Source organism: Echeneis naucrates, chromosome 1, assembly GCF_900963305.1.
Source record: "Echeneis naucrates chromosome 1, fEcheNa1.1, whole genome shotgun sequence".
Taxonomy (NCBI): Eukaryota; Metazoa; Chordata; class Actinopteri; order Carangiformes; family Echeneidae; genus Echeneis; species Echeneis naucrates.
The window spans coordinates 19,062,898-19,080,745 of record NC_042511.1 but is presented as its reverse complement, the minus strand read 5'-3'; the positions used below and the strand labels follow the sequence as shown (position 1 = coordinate 19,080,745).

The following is a 17,848-nucleotide window of genomic DNA, read 5'->3' as shown; positions in this document are numbered from 1 at the left end:
ATAAAAGCAGAATGTATTCATTGGGACTTAGGTTATAATTTTAAGTATTTCTCTATTGCTAGTGATATTTAGTTAGTTCTTGTCTCATAATCTATCCATGGGAATAGAGACACTGTTTAAATAATCCCAAATCTAATTTGGCATTGGTCACTGTTATTTTTTGTTACTTTAGTAAATACCTGCCATAACATCATTTCAGCCAGTAAAACAGAAAGGGCATCTTATTGGTACAGTTCTAATGTCAATGAGGGCAGATAATTTAGTTAAAAGGGATAGTCTGCATTAAGACAATGACGCTGTTCAACTGATCCAAAGCAATCAGGTCTGGAATAAATTAGATATGTTTTTCCTCAACAACAGAAAGACTAAAGTCTTCTTGTGATCGACTAATAATTTTATCGCCTCACGTTGCTGCTCTGCTAAGCAAACATGCCTAAATCCAGTTCACTGTTATCCTGTCATGTTTCTAACCAGGTGCACCTGATAAACTGGTAGCAGTGGGTACGTATTCGATCCAAAGCAAAGAGAAATACATCCGATGATTGTATTTACGGCACATTTTAATCCGTTAACGTCGTCTTTATTATTTCTGCCATTAGTCTTGGAGCTTCCTGTAGCGGCTCAGCCTCAAACCGGGCGGTCTAGCTATGCTTGCATGGGGAATAAGGACAGTAAATGTGCTTTTACGCCTACAATCATTTAATAAATCAAACGTACTTAATATATAAAGCGTTTCCAGCTTGAGACACCTGCTTTAGCCGCCGGTGCAGAAACGCTGCCTGCAGGCTGCACGCTAATCGATTTTGGCGATAAACCACTAGCTTTTGTAATGAAACGTGTTTCGACAGATATGATATGCTTCTAGGACACAATTTTCTGATATTGTTTAGTGAGCAAACGATTACCAACCTTTAAAAAAAAAACAAAAAAAAACAAAACAGTTTTTCAGCCGCTCATTCTCCGATGCTAGCTAGCTAGCCACTTCCTGGTCAGTACTTGCTTCCACTGACGTGTACTCGCTGTGCTGCGTTCACGTACTGCCGGGACAAAAAACGAGACCCGAGTTCTCGGACGCATTTGGGGAACCATTTGTAAAAATAATTATCCTTTTTATACTCCTGTATACTCCTATCTCCAAATGATATCTGCACAACTGTTCCAAATGACACCCATGAAAATAAACTGAGCAAAAAAAAAAAAAAAAGGGGGTGAGGTGGAGACTTCATAGAGGGAAACAGGGCATTTTATTGAAATATAGAAATTAAACATCTTATCTAAGATAGTATGTTATGAACAACTTGTTGTTCCCAAATAAATCAATAGTACAAATATGGCCGTAGGAATACAAAACATCAAAATTATAGCCATAAAAGTGGATAGTTGTATGCACAAATGAGCGCCTTGTGAAATGCTCCAGTTTCCAAATGTGGATCATTTAACTTAAACCTCCCTAGAAATTTAAAATTAGTCATTTTCACTGTAGATATAATTCAGGCTTTGCTTCGAAGACCAATGGCTAGGCTTCTTGTGCTGTATGTACCATAAATTGTGTCAAGACTAAAAAAAAAAAAAAAAAAAAAAAGAAAAAAAAAAAGAAAACAACCCCAAAACAAAGAACAACACCTTGGCCTTTATTAGCTTTTCAATTTCAGGGTTGAGTTATTTTTCTTCCCCCTGCTCTGATCAATACTTTGAACAAAATCTTGGTAAGCCTTTCACAAATACTTGTATGGTTCCAAAAAAAATAAAATAAAATCAATTTGTCAACTTTTTTTTAATGAATGAAATATATTTCTTGTCCACATTTCAACTTTGGTCAACATGTAAACCTCTTACAGACAGTGGTGTATGGTCTCACAGACATATTGAACAGAATATAAATTTAAAGAAAATTCCCCTATTAATTCTGATTTCTAAAGCAAGTTTGGTTTTCATATTTTGCACAGAATTCCCTGCTGACCACGTGGGTATAGATACATTAACTGCAATCCAGAGTTCATGTAGGAGTACTCAAAATATGTTCAATGTATTTACACATTAAACCAGATTAGGTATCATTTTCATATAGGGCTCATAATTCATATTTTCCCCAATGCAATAAACCACCCAAACAGTGCCCAAACACCTCTAGGATTGGTGTGCTGTACAAAGTGAACAATAATCTTAAGACACCAAGATTCAAAAAAAAAAATCCAGCTCATGGGGAGATCAATAGAACCACTGGAACCAGAACATACAAAGCGTGGCAACCTTGAAAATATTAAAATCATTTATAGCAGAAAATAAAAAGGTTTGGATCTTTGTTCTTGAGCTAAATTACTAAGATCTTAATAACTGTGCAGTATGCTCTGTTTAAGTGCCCCCCCCCCACCATTTAGTGCAAAATCTGAGGAAAAAAAAATCCAGATGTGGCAACAGATGAAGCAAAGCAAGAGACTAACCAGCAAACAACCTGTCGCCTGTGTGTCTGTCTTTTGCAGCCCTGACTTGAATTATTCTTGACAAACAGGTACAAAGACAGAGGCAATGGGGGAACATCAACCCCAGAAATAAAGAATATTCTTACAAAAATGTCAAAAAGTGATCAACAGGACGAGGGGAACTAAAGGCCCAGGCCACACCTCAGTCTGCTCTCATTGAACGTCAATGCTGGTTTGTGTAATGACAACATTATGAGGGGAGGAACAAGAAACTTTATCCTCCCAGCATGCCTGACTTCAGGAGAATATGCTGGAGCGGAAACAGGGTGGAGGGACCTGTAGATGCCCCTCCTCCCCCTCCTCCTGTTGCTATTTGTCTCGTGGATTAGTTCTTGATCACTCCTCCATCTCCTTCACTTACGAAGCGTTTTCGTCCTCTGTAAGCAAATAAAGTTTGTGGTGAGATTGGTTAAATATTGGTGTACACTATCATGCTCCGTTATGTTGTATTTTTCTAATTGTCTACAAATAGACCAAAACACAATAATGATTCATCCTATTTGTATTCAATATCACCAAAAGTGTGTATTCCCCCCCCCTCTGTCAGTGTCAGAAACCTGTATTTATTGCCAAGCTTCAAATACAGTTTGTAGCTGTGTTAGAAAACTGCTGGGTAGTATTTGGATAATTACTAACATGTTTGGCTTTGTTGACAGCGAGAAAATGTACAACAACACTGGTGTGTTAGAATGCCTTTACTGGGAGACATGGAAACAGAAAAACTGTTTAAGTGCTAATTATTAATGAACTAACCTGGAGGGACAGGCATCTCTCAGCTGCTTGGTGATAACAGACTCTTGGTAGCAGAGGTCAACAAAGGTCTCCATAATCGAGTGGGCATGTGGCACATCCAGGTTGATTTCAGGGAGTTCATCATAGACACGCTGGAAACCCTTTTATGGGAAACAATGTATAAACAGGGGTACTATTATGATATGGCTAAATGCAAGTGAATAAAAAAAAAATTGGAAAACTTGCAAAACTATTTTTGAACAAAAATATTGTTGTTTATTTTTGTTGTTTATAAGAAATTGCATTAAGAGACTGACCCTGTTCATCTGGTCCACAGTGATGAGGCCTGTTTTCCAGAAGGACTGCAGCAGCTTTATCATCATATGACTGGCAGTGTCTCCTTTGGACTCCAGTACCATCACTACAACCTGGAAAACAATTATATACACAAAATAATATTTGAAGGAGAGAGAGAGAAATGTTCTGTGCCAAGTAGCAAGTTTTGGTAGAAGTAACTGATGTGATCAACAAGGATTTCTTTCTGATGTCAAGGCCACACATTTCACCACATGGCGGCAGTGTGTAGACGCACCATCAGACATTTTCACACTTAAGGACTAACAACATGACTTTGCTGGGATGCAGTAGTTTGATACTTTGAACTTGCAGCACATTCAAAAGTTCTCTGTGTTTACAACCAGTGGTAAAATCCAACAACTTACAATAATAGCTGCACAAATAGACAGATTTATATAAATGTTTGTGTTCAGTTCCATTTAATGGAAAGAAAAAGAAATCAGAATCTGGAGTGTGTTTTTTGTTTTTGGTTTTTTTTGTTGTTTTTTTTTAAGCAATTGAGTTTATGGGTGTGACACGTTTATCCTTAATCTAATTGGGGATAATGCAATCTAATGTTGTCTAAGTCTGCTAACATTTAACATTTCCATTTCATTAAAATGTGCTTCAACATGTTGAATTGATTGATTGGGATTGAGGTTTGCTAATACATGAAATGCTAATTAGAGGACGCTGCTGCCAAACACAGACTGTCCTTGGCAGAAAACAGAACTGAAAGATTTTTTTTCTTGATTTTGCTCATAAGTTTACTTGACTGGGTTCACGGATGATTTAACTGTAACCTCATAACCACAGAGGAATCTGACAAAAGTGTGTATTTGACACATCTCTGGGAAAAAATTTGACCCTTTTTCCCCCAAACTAAATATCGGCAACATTCAAGACAGAAAAAACATCTGATGTGCAGTACCTCATAGACCAGCTCATGGTGGAAGTGGGGGACCTCCAAGTCACGCAGACAGTGCTCTGCCTCTGATACATCTCCCGATGTCAGGTACTCCTTGAGCAGAAGATTCATCTGGAACAAACACGCCAATAAATCCAATATTACTTACTTTGAATTTAACTTTTTGGATTTCTATGCTGCAAACTGGAAAAGGTCTAGAGACTTGTTTCTATATTGTTCCTGAAATGGGCTGTTGTGTCTAAAGAAAAAGAAAGGCAAATACAACAGAACAGAATTTACAAAGAGACAGCCTCATCCTTTTTTACTGTATTAACTGAGAGCCAAACAGGCATTAAGATTTATTCACCTGCATTTGGCAAAGAGTGTGATGCGGAAGAAACATGTATATACAAATAATTTGCCACCCCTATCTGTGATATGTTTTAAACCAATTGACTGGTTTATTCCCCAAATCCATTAAATGCCCGTTTCATTCAGATGACAATATTACCTTCACTCCTCTTAGGCTGTTACCTTGTACATTTGCTTGAGTAAATTAACAGCTGCTTAATAGCAAACATGAACAGTAAATTGTCCGAGTGAATATGCAAGTACAATAACTATTTATTTTAAAGAAAACATTTTAGATTTACCATGATAAATTAGGAGTGATTTTATTTGCAATGGAATTCTTTCCTGCAGCATTTAAAAAACTGCCCTGACACCCATTTGTATTCACAAGGCTGAATGACACCTGGAAGCACCTGTCCATCAATGGCATTTTCTTCCAGCTATATGAGGGGATTTACTCTAGTAATAACCTGACCACCTAAGGAAATAGAATCTGGCAAACATGCCTGATATGACTGGAAACTAGAGCCAGCCAGAAAGAGGTATTTCTTCCAGTTTAAAGTGGCACTTAAAATCTTAGAGTTTAAGATTAATCTTTTACAAGGCTCAGTCATGTTGTATGCACCATTTATGGAGCAATTAGTCACACCACTTGGGATTTGAGGAGCATGATTGGCGCAACAAGTGCAAAAGACTGAGCTAAACCAAAATATGTGGCTCAACTCTGGGTCTTAGAGAATGTGTGGTCACCTGAGCATCATGAGAGCTATAATGGGAGGGAAATGTAACATGGACAGGCAGGACAGTGACGAGGGAAGGGAGGGAGAAACTGCTAGTAAAAAAATACGAGAGAGAGAGAGAGAGAAGAGGGAGAGTAGTGACTCAAAGAGGCTTTGTGCCTCCTCCAGCCCAGTGTCCAGCCCTTAACGCTGCACACAGGCAGGAAATCAAAACTGGACAGGAGAGTCCGAAGCCCTTTATAAAGCTGGACACAGAAAAACCACTCTTTTATTTCTACATAAACTAACATTCTCTTAACATGTTTTGTAACTTACATGCTACAGCAATTTTACAAACTGTGCTCTTGAACCTCCCACACAATCCACACTCACGCTAGCATGAAGAATTCCAGAAAATCCAGACAATTAAACAACAATTGTAAAACAAGGACAAAGCAGAGAATACGCAGGGTGCATGTGTGTGTGTGTTTGTAAAGTGTATGTTTGAGTTAAAAGCTTGGATGCGTATCTGTGTCAGTCCCTCTTATGCACTTGTTTTGGCTATTCCCACTTTTCAGGGGAGACAAGTGCCCTGCTGACATTGCAACATAGCAGTGGTCTGGTCTGTTGCTCTCTACCCAGAGTGCATCTCTGCCTTCCATTTACATTACGAAGCACAAAAAAATTAAAATAAAATAAAATACAAAAACAAGGCAACCACAGGTGATGGGATTCAATTATTTTGGATATGAATACAAGCAGGTGAGATTTTAATAGGGTATGACGCTCTTTCTGTTAGGACTAAGCTTACCTCTTTGACAAGATGTTTGACAGGTCTCAGGCCACCACCCACACCCCACACATTGTCCAAACGCACCATCTCCCTCTTCATGGTCAGCAGCACTGCAGCTCGGTCTAAAGCCACTCTGGTAGGGAGGGGGAAAAAAAAAAATCCAAAACACAATATGCTTTTCATATGATCATAAATGAACAGTGTGTATTTACATTATACATTAACTTTGGAAAAAAAAACAAACAAACTGACAAGACTGGAGAGAATTTAACATGGAGGCCCAAAATGACTACAACAACAAACATTTTTCAGTCCATGTAAACATGGAAAAATTACAAAATTACAGGAAAAGAAGACATCTGCTTCTCTATAAAGAAAAGTGAAAAGCACCAACTGTTTTTGACATACAGACAGCAATGCCAAAGTGTGTTCCTGCAACATCCATTATCCGTGTTTGCTCATCTTATCACGAATTGAACATAAAATCCCATTAAAGAACCACAAAGAGCTTATAAAAACATCTTCCAGCTCTTACATTAGAGCTTGATCTCTTCTTGACTCACCTGGCATGCTCACAGTCTACTTTGCCCTTGTAACAGTCCAGGAAAGACATGGGAAGGACATGGTCCGCTATGGCTCTGGCTATGAATTGGCCTAACATCTGAGAAAGATAACATCCTTTAATCCATGAAAACCCCATCACAAGTCCAATGCGTTCTTAGTATGACAGTATGCAGCCATAGTGCATCTTTACTAATCCTTGACCAGAGATACACATGTACCTTTTAGAACAACTATATAGATCATTTGGGCCTCTAGAGTTGTTTTCAGTATCAGACTAACTATTCTTTGGGATAACTACAACAGACAATCAGCACAGATGATTACTGTCACTGCAAGTGATCTTGTGCCTTTTGATGATAATCTCAACTGTAAAAATACATTCTGTCTGAGTTAATCATACAAATGAAAAATGCAGATAAACAGATAAAAATAAAATAACACACATCCTTGTTTAATTGAGAAAGTTGTGTGTCTCAAGGAAGTCACTGGTGTTAAATTTTTAAAATATGTAGGGTGTGTAATTGGAGCCAAGTACTTGGCCATGAGTGCCATGAGAAAAACCACCAAATGCCTGTTGTGTCATATTTAATCTTTTAAGTGTGTCTGGTCACCAACCACTTAAGAGCTATTTAACCACAAAAAACAATTTTAGAGCAAGGGTGCGAAAATCTGTTGCTCTGTCTGCTACAGTCTCCTTTGTGTTTCACCTGTGGAGCCTCTGGTGTGTCCAAAATGAGGTCTGGCAGTTCTTTCAGCATCTTGTCGAAGGCACGGGCCATGTCACTCTGTGACAGCACTTTGCCTGACAGATCAGAAAGCAGGCGGGAGGTCAGCTCTCTGTGACTGGCTTTGCCCTCAAGGGACAGGGACACTGCCAAGGATGAGAACTCGTACTTATGGGGGCCTAGGTTGAGTCCCTTTAGCAACATCTGACAGGAATGGGGGGGGAAAAGTCAATCAATAAATTGATTCTAAATCAATAATTATAATTTTTTTGTGTGTAAACTCTGAAATAATAGTTTACAGAGATATATAGACTTTAGCCAGTACTGTTATTGATCTCCATTCATACATAATATATTTAATCTTTTCCCTAAACCAATCAGTCCTGGTCAATATCCACTAAGGAATGAGGTAATGCATCATCTGAAATCCTTTACCTGGACCTCTTTTGTATCTCCATGTTCAAAGTACTCCTGCACAATTGGATTAACCATCTTTTCCAGTTCCCTCTCATCCACCTCTGGCACAACTGTTGCATAAACTGTGTCCCCCTGTGCAAGAACAATTTATCATCAGTAAAAAAGAAATAAAAAAGAAAATCCATCCATGTTCATGTCATGCAAATGCAGACAACAAAGTGAATTAATGTGAATAATGACAAGTGAATGGAAATACAAGTGTGATCCTCTTTGTTCTGTCCTTCTGGAAAGCAAACCAATTGCTTCATCGTCTCTCTGCATTTTCAGTACTTGTACACATGAATGAAGTATGTTAGTAAAAAGCCAGTCCAACTGATTTTGTTACTTTTACATTTTTGCTCGACCTGGAGTGTCGAAATAATAAATCAACTGTCTTCTCTGATAAAGCCAAGTTCATGTAATAGGAGGAAAAGAAGGTGTACAGCCAAGAGCTGATTCAATTTCCTGTTTACCACTCACGTTACTTGAAGAAGCTGTTGGCTGTAGAGGATGATGGGAAGGAACCTAAATAATCATTTCTGGTCAAGAACAAGCCAAAAAGAAAAACAAGCTTGAGGAAAAGGCTCTTTATTTTTTGGCTTCATGTGGAGGTTATTGATCTTTTAACAAAGCACTGGTCAAACAAAATAAAGGGGAAAGAAAACTGTGCCCAGTGCAGGGATTTTGAAATTTCTTTTACATTTCTTTAATGTCCCAAAGACAGAGTGGCTTGTTTCATTCAGAGATCCTTTTTCAGGTAAACCCCTCAGCATGATTCTAAACATCTGCACATACTCCATCTGTTTTCTCTTTCTCTTGGACCATTCTGCCTCAGTTCCCTTTTAACACACTGACATTTTTCCATTAGTTTCCTGCAACATTCAAGGTCAAATCACACTGGCTTTTCAGAACTGTTCACAAACCGTTGTCAACTTTGGACTGACAGAAGCTCCTTTCCCACTCTGCATCACTCAGCCTGACCATTAAACACCAAACAAACAAATGTGGCTTCAAGCACCATGCTGACAATTTGCTTGATAACAGGGTTAAAGATTGAAAACACCATTGATTCTGATGGGACACAGCCATCTGGATCAAACAAGCATGCGAGTAGGCGTGCTGTGAGTGAGCGCCAACCAAATCTCTGGGACTTTTCGGATATAAAAGCAGCTTTGATGCAAGATTTACTGATGCAACATAAATGACATTTTCAATTCATAACAAGAGAATAGCATATTCTGTAATTTAGAGCTCCATGAGTACAAGGATGGAAGATCATTATTTGATTCAGAGAAGCCTCTTCGATCTTCAGAGCATCAGAGAAGCTGCAGCAGCCCTTCAAGATCATTGTCTGACACAAGAACTGAAAAGGTGCAATTCGATCACACACTCAGCAGGCCTTCTCTGGGACAAAAAGCTTGCACTAGTGATGTTTATTCGTCCCTGGGGCAAAAAAAAACAAACTAGTGTTGAGAAGGTGTTCTTACGCTTAAGGGAAAATCTTTCTGTGGAGCAGAGAAAATAGTTTTCTATTTTCTGGTGAAATACTTCTCTATTTTCACTGCTCCACATAAAGGTTTTCCCCCTAATGTAGAGCTTTAACAATCTATCAGAAAATTATTCTGCGATTGTCAGGACAAAGTAATACTTTTCAAATTTGAGGACATGTGGCTTCTGTCTGTAATATGTGATAGTATCCTGAATATGAGTGGTGGACAGGTGATTGGCCAACATCCCTTTCTGATATCACTTTTCAAGCCTCCCATTTGATGATGCATGCTGGTGTCATACGCACTAACCTGAGCAGATTCATCATAGTTTGGGTCACGTGCATCAGGCTCTTCATCTTCATAAACCATCCCAGCAGCCCCCCAAACTCCTTTTCCACCTGCCCCACCTGCAACAAACAAACAGCCAGCAAATAAATCAAAATCACCAATGTAACCCCCATATGTATATACACATACATAAGCAAACACAAAATCCACAGGCTCTTTCAATAACCACCTTCCTTGTTACTACGGCTATGTCTATCAGTGTGCTTTTACTTTTCACCTGCAGTAATTCAAAGTGTCCATTATCAGTTAATTGTTTCTGTTCCTCAAAAAAGAGGAAGTCTGCCTCTTCTGTGCCCCTCTACAAAGTTCCAACTTCCTTCAGGCATATAAAAATGTGCTCAAAGCCTCCAACTGCAAGCTCTACCTTTTTTTGGCAGGCCTCTGCCTTTGCCCGTTCTGGATTTACGGTCATTGGTGGTGACTTTGCCTTTTGGACTGTGTGGGTCACCTCCTGCCAAATCTCCTGATTCAGAGAAGGACTCGCTGGTTGAGTTGCGGGACGAGGACTTGCGCAAGCGGCGCTTGGCTTTGGCTTTGAGCCTTGCCTCGTGCAGTGCTTTCTCCTGGGGTGTCCAGTTACCATTGACCTCAGCCTCAATCAGCACGTCGTCGTCGCCGTAGGGATGGTTTGCCTCTGCTATGTTGTCATCAAAAGAGAACATGCCTGTGGGGAAAGGAGTTGGAACAACTGATTTACTGCAAATTGTACTAGTCACTTCAGAAAATCATAATTCTTCAATACGCGTTTAAACATGTGTAAACACAATTTGTCCCATTGAACAGAAAATGGAAACCTCCTCCATCACGTTGCCACAAACTGAGATCCATGAAGACATGCTTTTATTTATTTAACATAAGATTTTGACAAGTTGCATAAAGTTCACATTATTCCCAAAGTTTCAGTACCCTCATTAAAAGAGAAATACAGACAGGATATTTTGTCAAAATATATTAATAATCAAATCAATCTGATCCTTAACAATAAACCACCTAAAAGCATTTTTTCCAGCTGCTGAATATAAGATGCTAATTGCTGATGCTGGCAACAAGTTCATATTGTCTTTATGTGTGTGAGTTGTTTAAGTCAAGTCTAAAAGGATCTGGCAGCACTAATTGCTAAAACTAAATCTGGTGAAGGTTGATTTGTTGGCGTTTCTCTTAGATGTACCAGTTTAGCAAACACAACTAATTATTTGGTGTGGTTTTGGCAAACAGCATGAGCACCTTCAGACTGCAGCCAAAACATGGGCATGGGAGGAGGGAAAGAGCAAACACATGCTGGAGAAATGCTGACAGCAATCTTTTTTTTCCCCTCTGTTCTCGCGATCAGTCTGCAGCAGTTACTGGACCTGACTACATATGGCATGGTTGGGACCACGAAGGGTCACATGATGTGGCTCTAGGAGAGAAGGAGAGAAGGAAAGCAGCAGCAGTAGGAGGAGGAGGAGGAATATCTGAGGGTGTAATGAATACTTAGATCCCTTATGCATGGGCCCAAATGGCTGTTAGAGGAGTTATGGGCCTATAGATTACAGGAGATGTAGAAAACACACTGGGGGAGGAGAGGGGAACATATCCAAGCCCCAGATCAATCTAAATCTGAAAAACAGCAGCAGCTTGTGTGCTGCAAAAACACCAAAATGGCTCCAACTAACTTATTACCTAGGGTTAGGGTTAGGGTTAAGTCAATTCAACAAAGGGAAACACCTTAAAAAAACAAAACAAAACAAGACACCTCCCTGAATTAACCTGTTGCAGAAAAAACAGCACCACACCCTTGGCCTTCAAAACTCTGTAAACAGCCCACCATGTGTCATCTCCTCCTTCTGCTCCTCCTCCCCCGTAATGTAGGCCACAGGGCCTGCCAGCACTGTAAATTAGGAATGAACCAACTGCACAGAGCCAAAACACAAGACCGGCCAAATGGAAACAAGCAGAAAAATGAGAGGGCAGAAAAAGTTGGCACCGTTTGCCAAAAGGCCAGAATTGCAAAACAAGCAAACCCAAAATACAGCCAAACAAACAAACTTCAAAAAAAAAAAAAAAAAAAAAAAAAAACATGGCAAAGACCATGTGCCTCTGACTGCAGAAAACCAGTCAGTTTGAAACTAAGTTTTGTTAAGCTGCTCTGCCAGATGTGGACAAGAAGAAAACCTATGCCCTACATACTATGTGGGAACCAGTAAGCTCGAGGTGGACTGTTGTGTCCACACAGTGGCAGTGTTTATGAATGAAGAAGCAAGTCAGTGGAACAGAGATCTCACAAACCTTAACTCGAGGCAGGCCTAGCTAAAAAAACAAAAAAATGACTAACTGTAGAGAATCTGTCAGACCCTCCAGCATTTGTAAAAGTCATTTAAAAGTTGTTTTTACATTATTCTACTGATTGGCAAAGTTTCTGTGCGCCCTTTCAAATGTGGCTTTCAGGCATGTACGCACAAACAGGTTTAGGTTCTCTTACATATATTTATGAACATGGACAAATTCAAAATATATATACTGTAGGTTTCTTTTAATGTGGGAGAAGAGAGTCAATGCAACTATTATCCAAAGCACAGTATTTCCATACACCTTAATACATGTGTGGATGGAATCTTAAAACCCAATGATTAAACAGATGAAGGTTTGAATGTCTGCTCTAAAACATCCTCAACTAACCCCACAGGCTGGTTTGATTGAGGGTCAGTTAATATTTTGGGGAAACGAACTACATACTAGGGATCAACCGATTATCGGTGCGGATATTTGGTATTTTGACGCATATTGGCATCTGCCTTTTTCTTTTTTAAAATCCATCGACCGATAAGAGATCAATTTAAAACTGGTTTATTTGGGCTCTGATGCAGCCGCGCCTCTCTGTCTGCTGTCACTACTCTGTCTCCAGCACTGCCCCACCCACAGCACCATCTGATTTGTTACACACAGAGACATGGCACAGGTAACAGTGAATCTGCAGTGAAAGGTCCGGATAGCAGTTCCCAACATGAATATATAAAGAGTATGGGATACAGAGTTGGAGGCAGGGCCCATTCATTCCTACGGATGGTGCTCAGTGGCGCCTGATGCCAAAAAAGTTCATTTTCCAGGTGTCAAGGCGGGCATAAAAATACCTGGATCTTGAGCGTCAGTTATATTGAAATTTTGGAAACTTAATTTACTGTAGAAAACTTTATAAGACGCTACTGAGCATGGGAGCTCCCTGCAAAGATTTCTATTTGTTGAAGATTAAAAAAAAAAAAAAAAAAACAACTTTAACATGTTGCAAATCTGATAAGCTAATTAATAAATATATGCCTAAAGGCATTTAAAGGAAGTTAAGTTTGTATTATTCAAATTTTTGATGCCAATATTTTACCTTTGACTGCAAATTCATATCGGCTCAAAATATTGGTTATCAGCCCTGAAAAAACTACTGGTCAATCTCTACTACATACCATTAAATGTTTTTTCTTTTGCTTTGAATCATGGTTGCTCAGAATCTAAACCTCAGTTTAAAAAAAAAAAAAAAAGTCAGGTTATTTACAGTTCAAGTGGGTAAATATCCAGAGCTTTCTCTGTTAACCTTTCAGCCTCTCATGTCAAATAAATGTCTGCACAATGATATAGGGACAAGTGGGTGGTAATTATCAGTAGGAATAACGGGTGTGGATGGCTTAGTGGTTTAGCTGTCATTTCATTAAATGAAAGGACACCAGGACAAATTCTCACTTAAATCTGCATATTAGACACGTCATCCAAATTTGTTTGCGTATGGTAATTTGTTAAAAAAATTAAAAAATAAATAAATTAACAACAGAAGATTAGAAACTGGCTAGACATGATACACAAATGTAGGTGCATTAGTTGCCACATGTATGTGTAAACATGAATGTTTTTCATTAAAGAGAAAATTAAAAAACCCTTTAATTTCATTCAGACTTTTGCTGACTGTGCTTCTCAAGTCACTCTCTGCAATAAACACACAGCAACAGCACAGATAAAGTGCAAGGGGAGGTGCACACAAAAGATTAGATTCTTAGATACAGTTAAGAGTCTGATAGTGTGTACCACTCAATCAACTCCAATGGTACACTGCAAAGTACTACTTTTTGCATGGGGGGTTTGTTGGGTTTCCAAATTGAAGGACTGGAAATAACGCAAATGAAAGGTGCAGGCACACATTGCTTTCATGAATGTATGGCGGAGGGGGGCACAAACGAACAAAAAAGGAGAAGGCAAACACCATAGCATAATTTGCACTCAGCAGGCCAAAGAGACATTTGGCTTGACAGTTATGGCAGTGGGTTTCTTCCATGATGCGGTTATGGAAAGGTTCTCACAGGTGGCCTCCACATAGTCTTTAAATGGACTTCAATGGAGCACCAATCACAGCACTGAAGTGTCAGTTTAAAAATTGACACAGTAAACATGTCCACAGTGGGGACGCATTTGACAGGTCAACAGGCTATTAACACAAAATGCTAAAAAAAAAAAAATGAATAATGATCTTCTCTTCTGAAATCAGGTCAGAGACCAATAACTTACTTTTCCGAGCTTTGACAAAGCTGCCTTAATACTACTTCTCATACTTTCACAAGCTACTGATTGCCAAAACTGCATATCCTGAATTGATAGTATCCAAAAATGTTTTACATTTATCATTTTATAAAACAGGTACTGGGCTTTTGGGGCCACCAGCCAGACTAGTAAAATATTAATGAATCACTTTGTTTTGAACCTAAAATTATAGAACACTGAAGAGCCCTTAAAGCATGGATGGTTTATCTTTCTTAGATCCATGTTTGAAGGGACGCACGCTCTGCTTTTTAAGTTTTATACACTTCCCATTGCTTTACGTGGGTTCAAGTTCCATCCTGACCCACAACATATAGGGGAATTGTTTTCAGCTTTTTTTTCCTCCCTCCCGTCCAGCTCAGACAATAGAGTCTTTGACTGCGTGTGACCAACTCATCCAACGAGGCTGCTCCATCTAGCGTGTCCAACCCTCCTTGAGAAAATAGGCCAGTCAGGTTGATGCAGGAAAGGCCCATCTGTGGCGCTTTTAGGTGCATACACTCACAATCACTTCACAAAAACAACTACAAGTTAGCATGTGCAGTCCCACATGGCCATTGTTTAGCTGCAAACGTCAATCAGCTGTTGTGTGTGTATTTTTAAGAAACACAAATTAAGGTATTGTGTCAACAGTCGTGAATATCATGATGATACAATTACAACTCGATAACTTGATAGCTCTTATGTAACGTTTCAATAAAAGCAACAGATTATGTAAGGTTTTCCCATTGGCTTGTGTGTGTGTGTGTGTTGGGGGGGTATACGTGTCGACGTCATTGCCAGGCTGAGAGGTAAACGGAAGCCAACGTTAGCTCACGTATCATTAAAATAAAGAAACCTGAAATGGCTGAAAGTACCAGTCACCCCATGTCGATCATCTGTGGAACTGACAGGATGAGGCCAAGACATCGAGTCTACCTTACATCCTGCTTCTGGTGTCAACAGGTCATCGATGTGTTTCTGCAAACGTGAGGTTTATTAAAGAAATCAAAATTTCTGCAGGAAATGGGGGGGTCTGCACTGCGTCCTGATCTGACTAAAGGTCACATCAGGAAGCAGAGTAGCACAAACTGTTGACAAACAAGATACAAAGCTAAAACAGGAACTGAGACAGATAATGTCTCATGCCTTTGAGTCTCGGCTGCTCAACCGAGAGAGTCAAAGAGGAAGTAAATGCCGCGGCTTCGTCCAATCAGAAAACGCGAAGGGGTTAAATGTAGAGAGCCGTTCAACAAACGTGCAAACACAGCTTGATTTTAGTTGCGACGTTGAAAGCTTAATGTTGCGTAAGTGTGCAGTGGTTGTCGCACCACGTTTGTGTGTGTGTGTGTGTGTGTGTGTGCGTGCGTGTGCGGGTGTGCGGAGGGGGGTTCATAGAGCACATGGTGGAGCATGGCTGGCGCTGCAGCCCATCCCATGCAGGGACAATGGATCGGGCAGAGCATTGCGGGCAGGCCCTGTTGCGGATCAGCCGGACTCTCTGCACCGAGGTGCGGCGGCTGCTGCTGCACAACCCGGTGCATCGACTCACCGTCGGCTTGGGGAGCGGTGGACCACGTATCCACTTCGGTCGCCATCGCGCTCTCCAAATGCTTGATTTAAAAGAAAAACAAAACAAAAAACGGAAAGAAAGATATCCTCAGGGACAGTTCGCTGCTCCTGCAACAAAAAGCTGCCAGTCAAACGTCTGCAGAGCAGATCGATTACTCTTAAAAAAAAAAAAGTCTTTGGTCCAATTGCACCGAATAAAAAAGGAGAAAAAACTCCCAAGTCCCTTTCACTCTTTTTGTTATCGTGCTGCACGAGCTGAAGAGAACCAAAAGAAATTATGAGATTGAATTAGAAAGAGTAAAACCCCTGAGCAGAGCTGGAGGGAAGGAAGCAGATAAACTAGTCCGAGAGAATTTCAGCAAACAACCACGAAGATAAACAAAGTCTGTTTTTAACTTTGCAAGAGCGAGCCGAGAGGAGTCACGTGGAGAAAACGCGGATGGGGAGTGGTCAACTGAGGGGGTGGGTGCTGGTCTGTTCTGACCAATCACAGAGCCGGAAATTAGTTTCGGATTAAATACCCCTTTGTTATCATTAGTATTATTATTATTATTATTTAATCGCTTTATTGTCACCTTTAGCAATCATTTTGGTCGTATTAAATACATTTTTCGTCTTTTGTACTGTAAAATGCTGTATTGATTTAGACCCGTGATATAAAACTGCAGTTAGATCAGGTAGTGATTTTAATTCTAACTCTCTTTAATATTTATTCTGCTTTTTAATGGGCATTGTTGCAAGAGGCTATGGCTGTTGGAGGAATGGGGAGCTGTTCAGTGTTTTGTTTAGTTTTTTTTTTTTTGAGGGGATGGACTTTGCGGTTTGTGGTGTGAGGCTGCTGTCTCTGGTATGTGTACGGTTTTGGCTTTAAGTATGTAATTGCAAGAGTAGAAATTAGATTTTCCAAGTAGACAAAGAGTTCAACTTGTTGAGCATGTACACAATTATTTTTGTCATCCATATTCACACCACTGGATGGTGCTAAACACACGTCCAGCTCAATTTACTGAAGTCCAGCAGTAATCAGTGATGTATTTATCAATACAAGCCAAATGTCCCTCTGCTAGTATGTCTGTAGGATAATACAGATCACTGTGTCACTGTCCATGTTTTTACACAAATCAGTTTGTGTGTTGTTCCTCCTGGTGGTTCCTCTGTTTGTCTGCATCAGAATGTAATTTCTATGGCAACAACTGGTCCACAGTGCTGTGTGCAGTTTGTAATAATCAAGGCTGGATTAACTTGCAGGGGGTCACCAGGGCAAGAATGGGCTGATGGACCTGTGATTCACTTCTGGTCCTTCCACTCTAAATAAAATTTGAAATAGCCTATCAACTGTGCATAAAAATCTGACAAAACACACATTTCATAAAATGTTATTTTCCTTTACTCCTCAAAGGATGAGGCTTTCTGAGTGAATGCAAACTGATGATTCAACTGAGTCACAGCTACTGACAGTTACTCACAAGTGGGTGCATGTTTCGTGCCAAAATAAAAGTTAGACAGAGAGCACAGGCATGTGTTTGGCAGCATTTATTTTGACACAAGATCCACAGTTTTTGTTGAATAGAGTAGCACAGATGTTGGTGTCCAACACAATAAAATCCCAAAGAGGAACAATGGGGGAAAAGAGTCAAAGGGAAAAATCTATATACAATCCCACCTTCTGAAAATGCACCAAAAGATGTGCAACTAAATAGATGTTAAAAAATATGACAGAATCTCATTGTTTGGATCTTACACCAGAGTCTGCATCAGAAATCTCTATGCTATATGCAAAAAGGTACAAAGTCAACTTGCTATTCATGATGACATAAAAATGTGGATTTTTATATAGACAAA

The 17,848-nt window shown here is 39.7% G+C and overlaps 1 protein-coding gene across 1 annotated transcript; it reads right to left on the bottom strand.

The window, feature by feature from the left end:
• Window positions 1-1,225: 1,225 nt before the first annotated feature.
• Window positions 1,226-16,413, bottom strand: pdcd4a (programmed cell death 4a). The gene is made up of 11 exons (XM_029507115.1): window positions 15,987-16,413; window positions 10,266-10,565; window positions 9,863-9,960; window positions 8,043-8,156; window positions 7,590-7,811; window positions 6,882-6,979; window positions 6,337-6,451; window positions 4,480-4,587; window positions 3,530-3,640; window positions 3,234-3,373; window positions 1,226-2,857 (listed from the first exon to the last, which is right to left on the bottom strand). The coding sequence occupies exons 1-11, from the start codon at window positions 16,030-16,032 to the stop codon at window positions 2,806-2,808; spliced, it is 1,404 nt and encodes a 467-aa protein (XP_029362975.1). The 5' UTR covers window positions 16,033-16,413; the 3' UTR covers window positions 1,226-2,805.
• Between the last annotated feature and the right edge of the window lie 1,435 nt (window positions 16,414-17,848).

Coding starts and splice junctions, on each gene's coding strand:
- pdcd4a (XM_029507115.1), bottom strand. CDS start 16,032: ATGGCGACCGAAGTGGATACGTGGTCCACCGCTCCCCAAGCCGACG. Junction 4,588..6,336: donor TCAAACATCTTGTCAAAGAG/GTAAGCTTAGTC, acceptor TGTTTGTTCCAG/ATGAATCTTCTGCTCAAGGA. Junction 2,858..3,233: donor AGAGATGCCTGTCCCTCCAG/GTTAGTTCATTA, acceptor ATTTGCTTACAG/AGGACGAAAACGCTTCGTAA.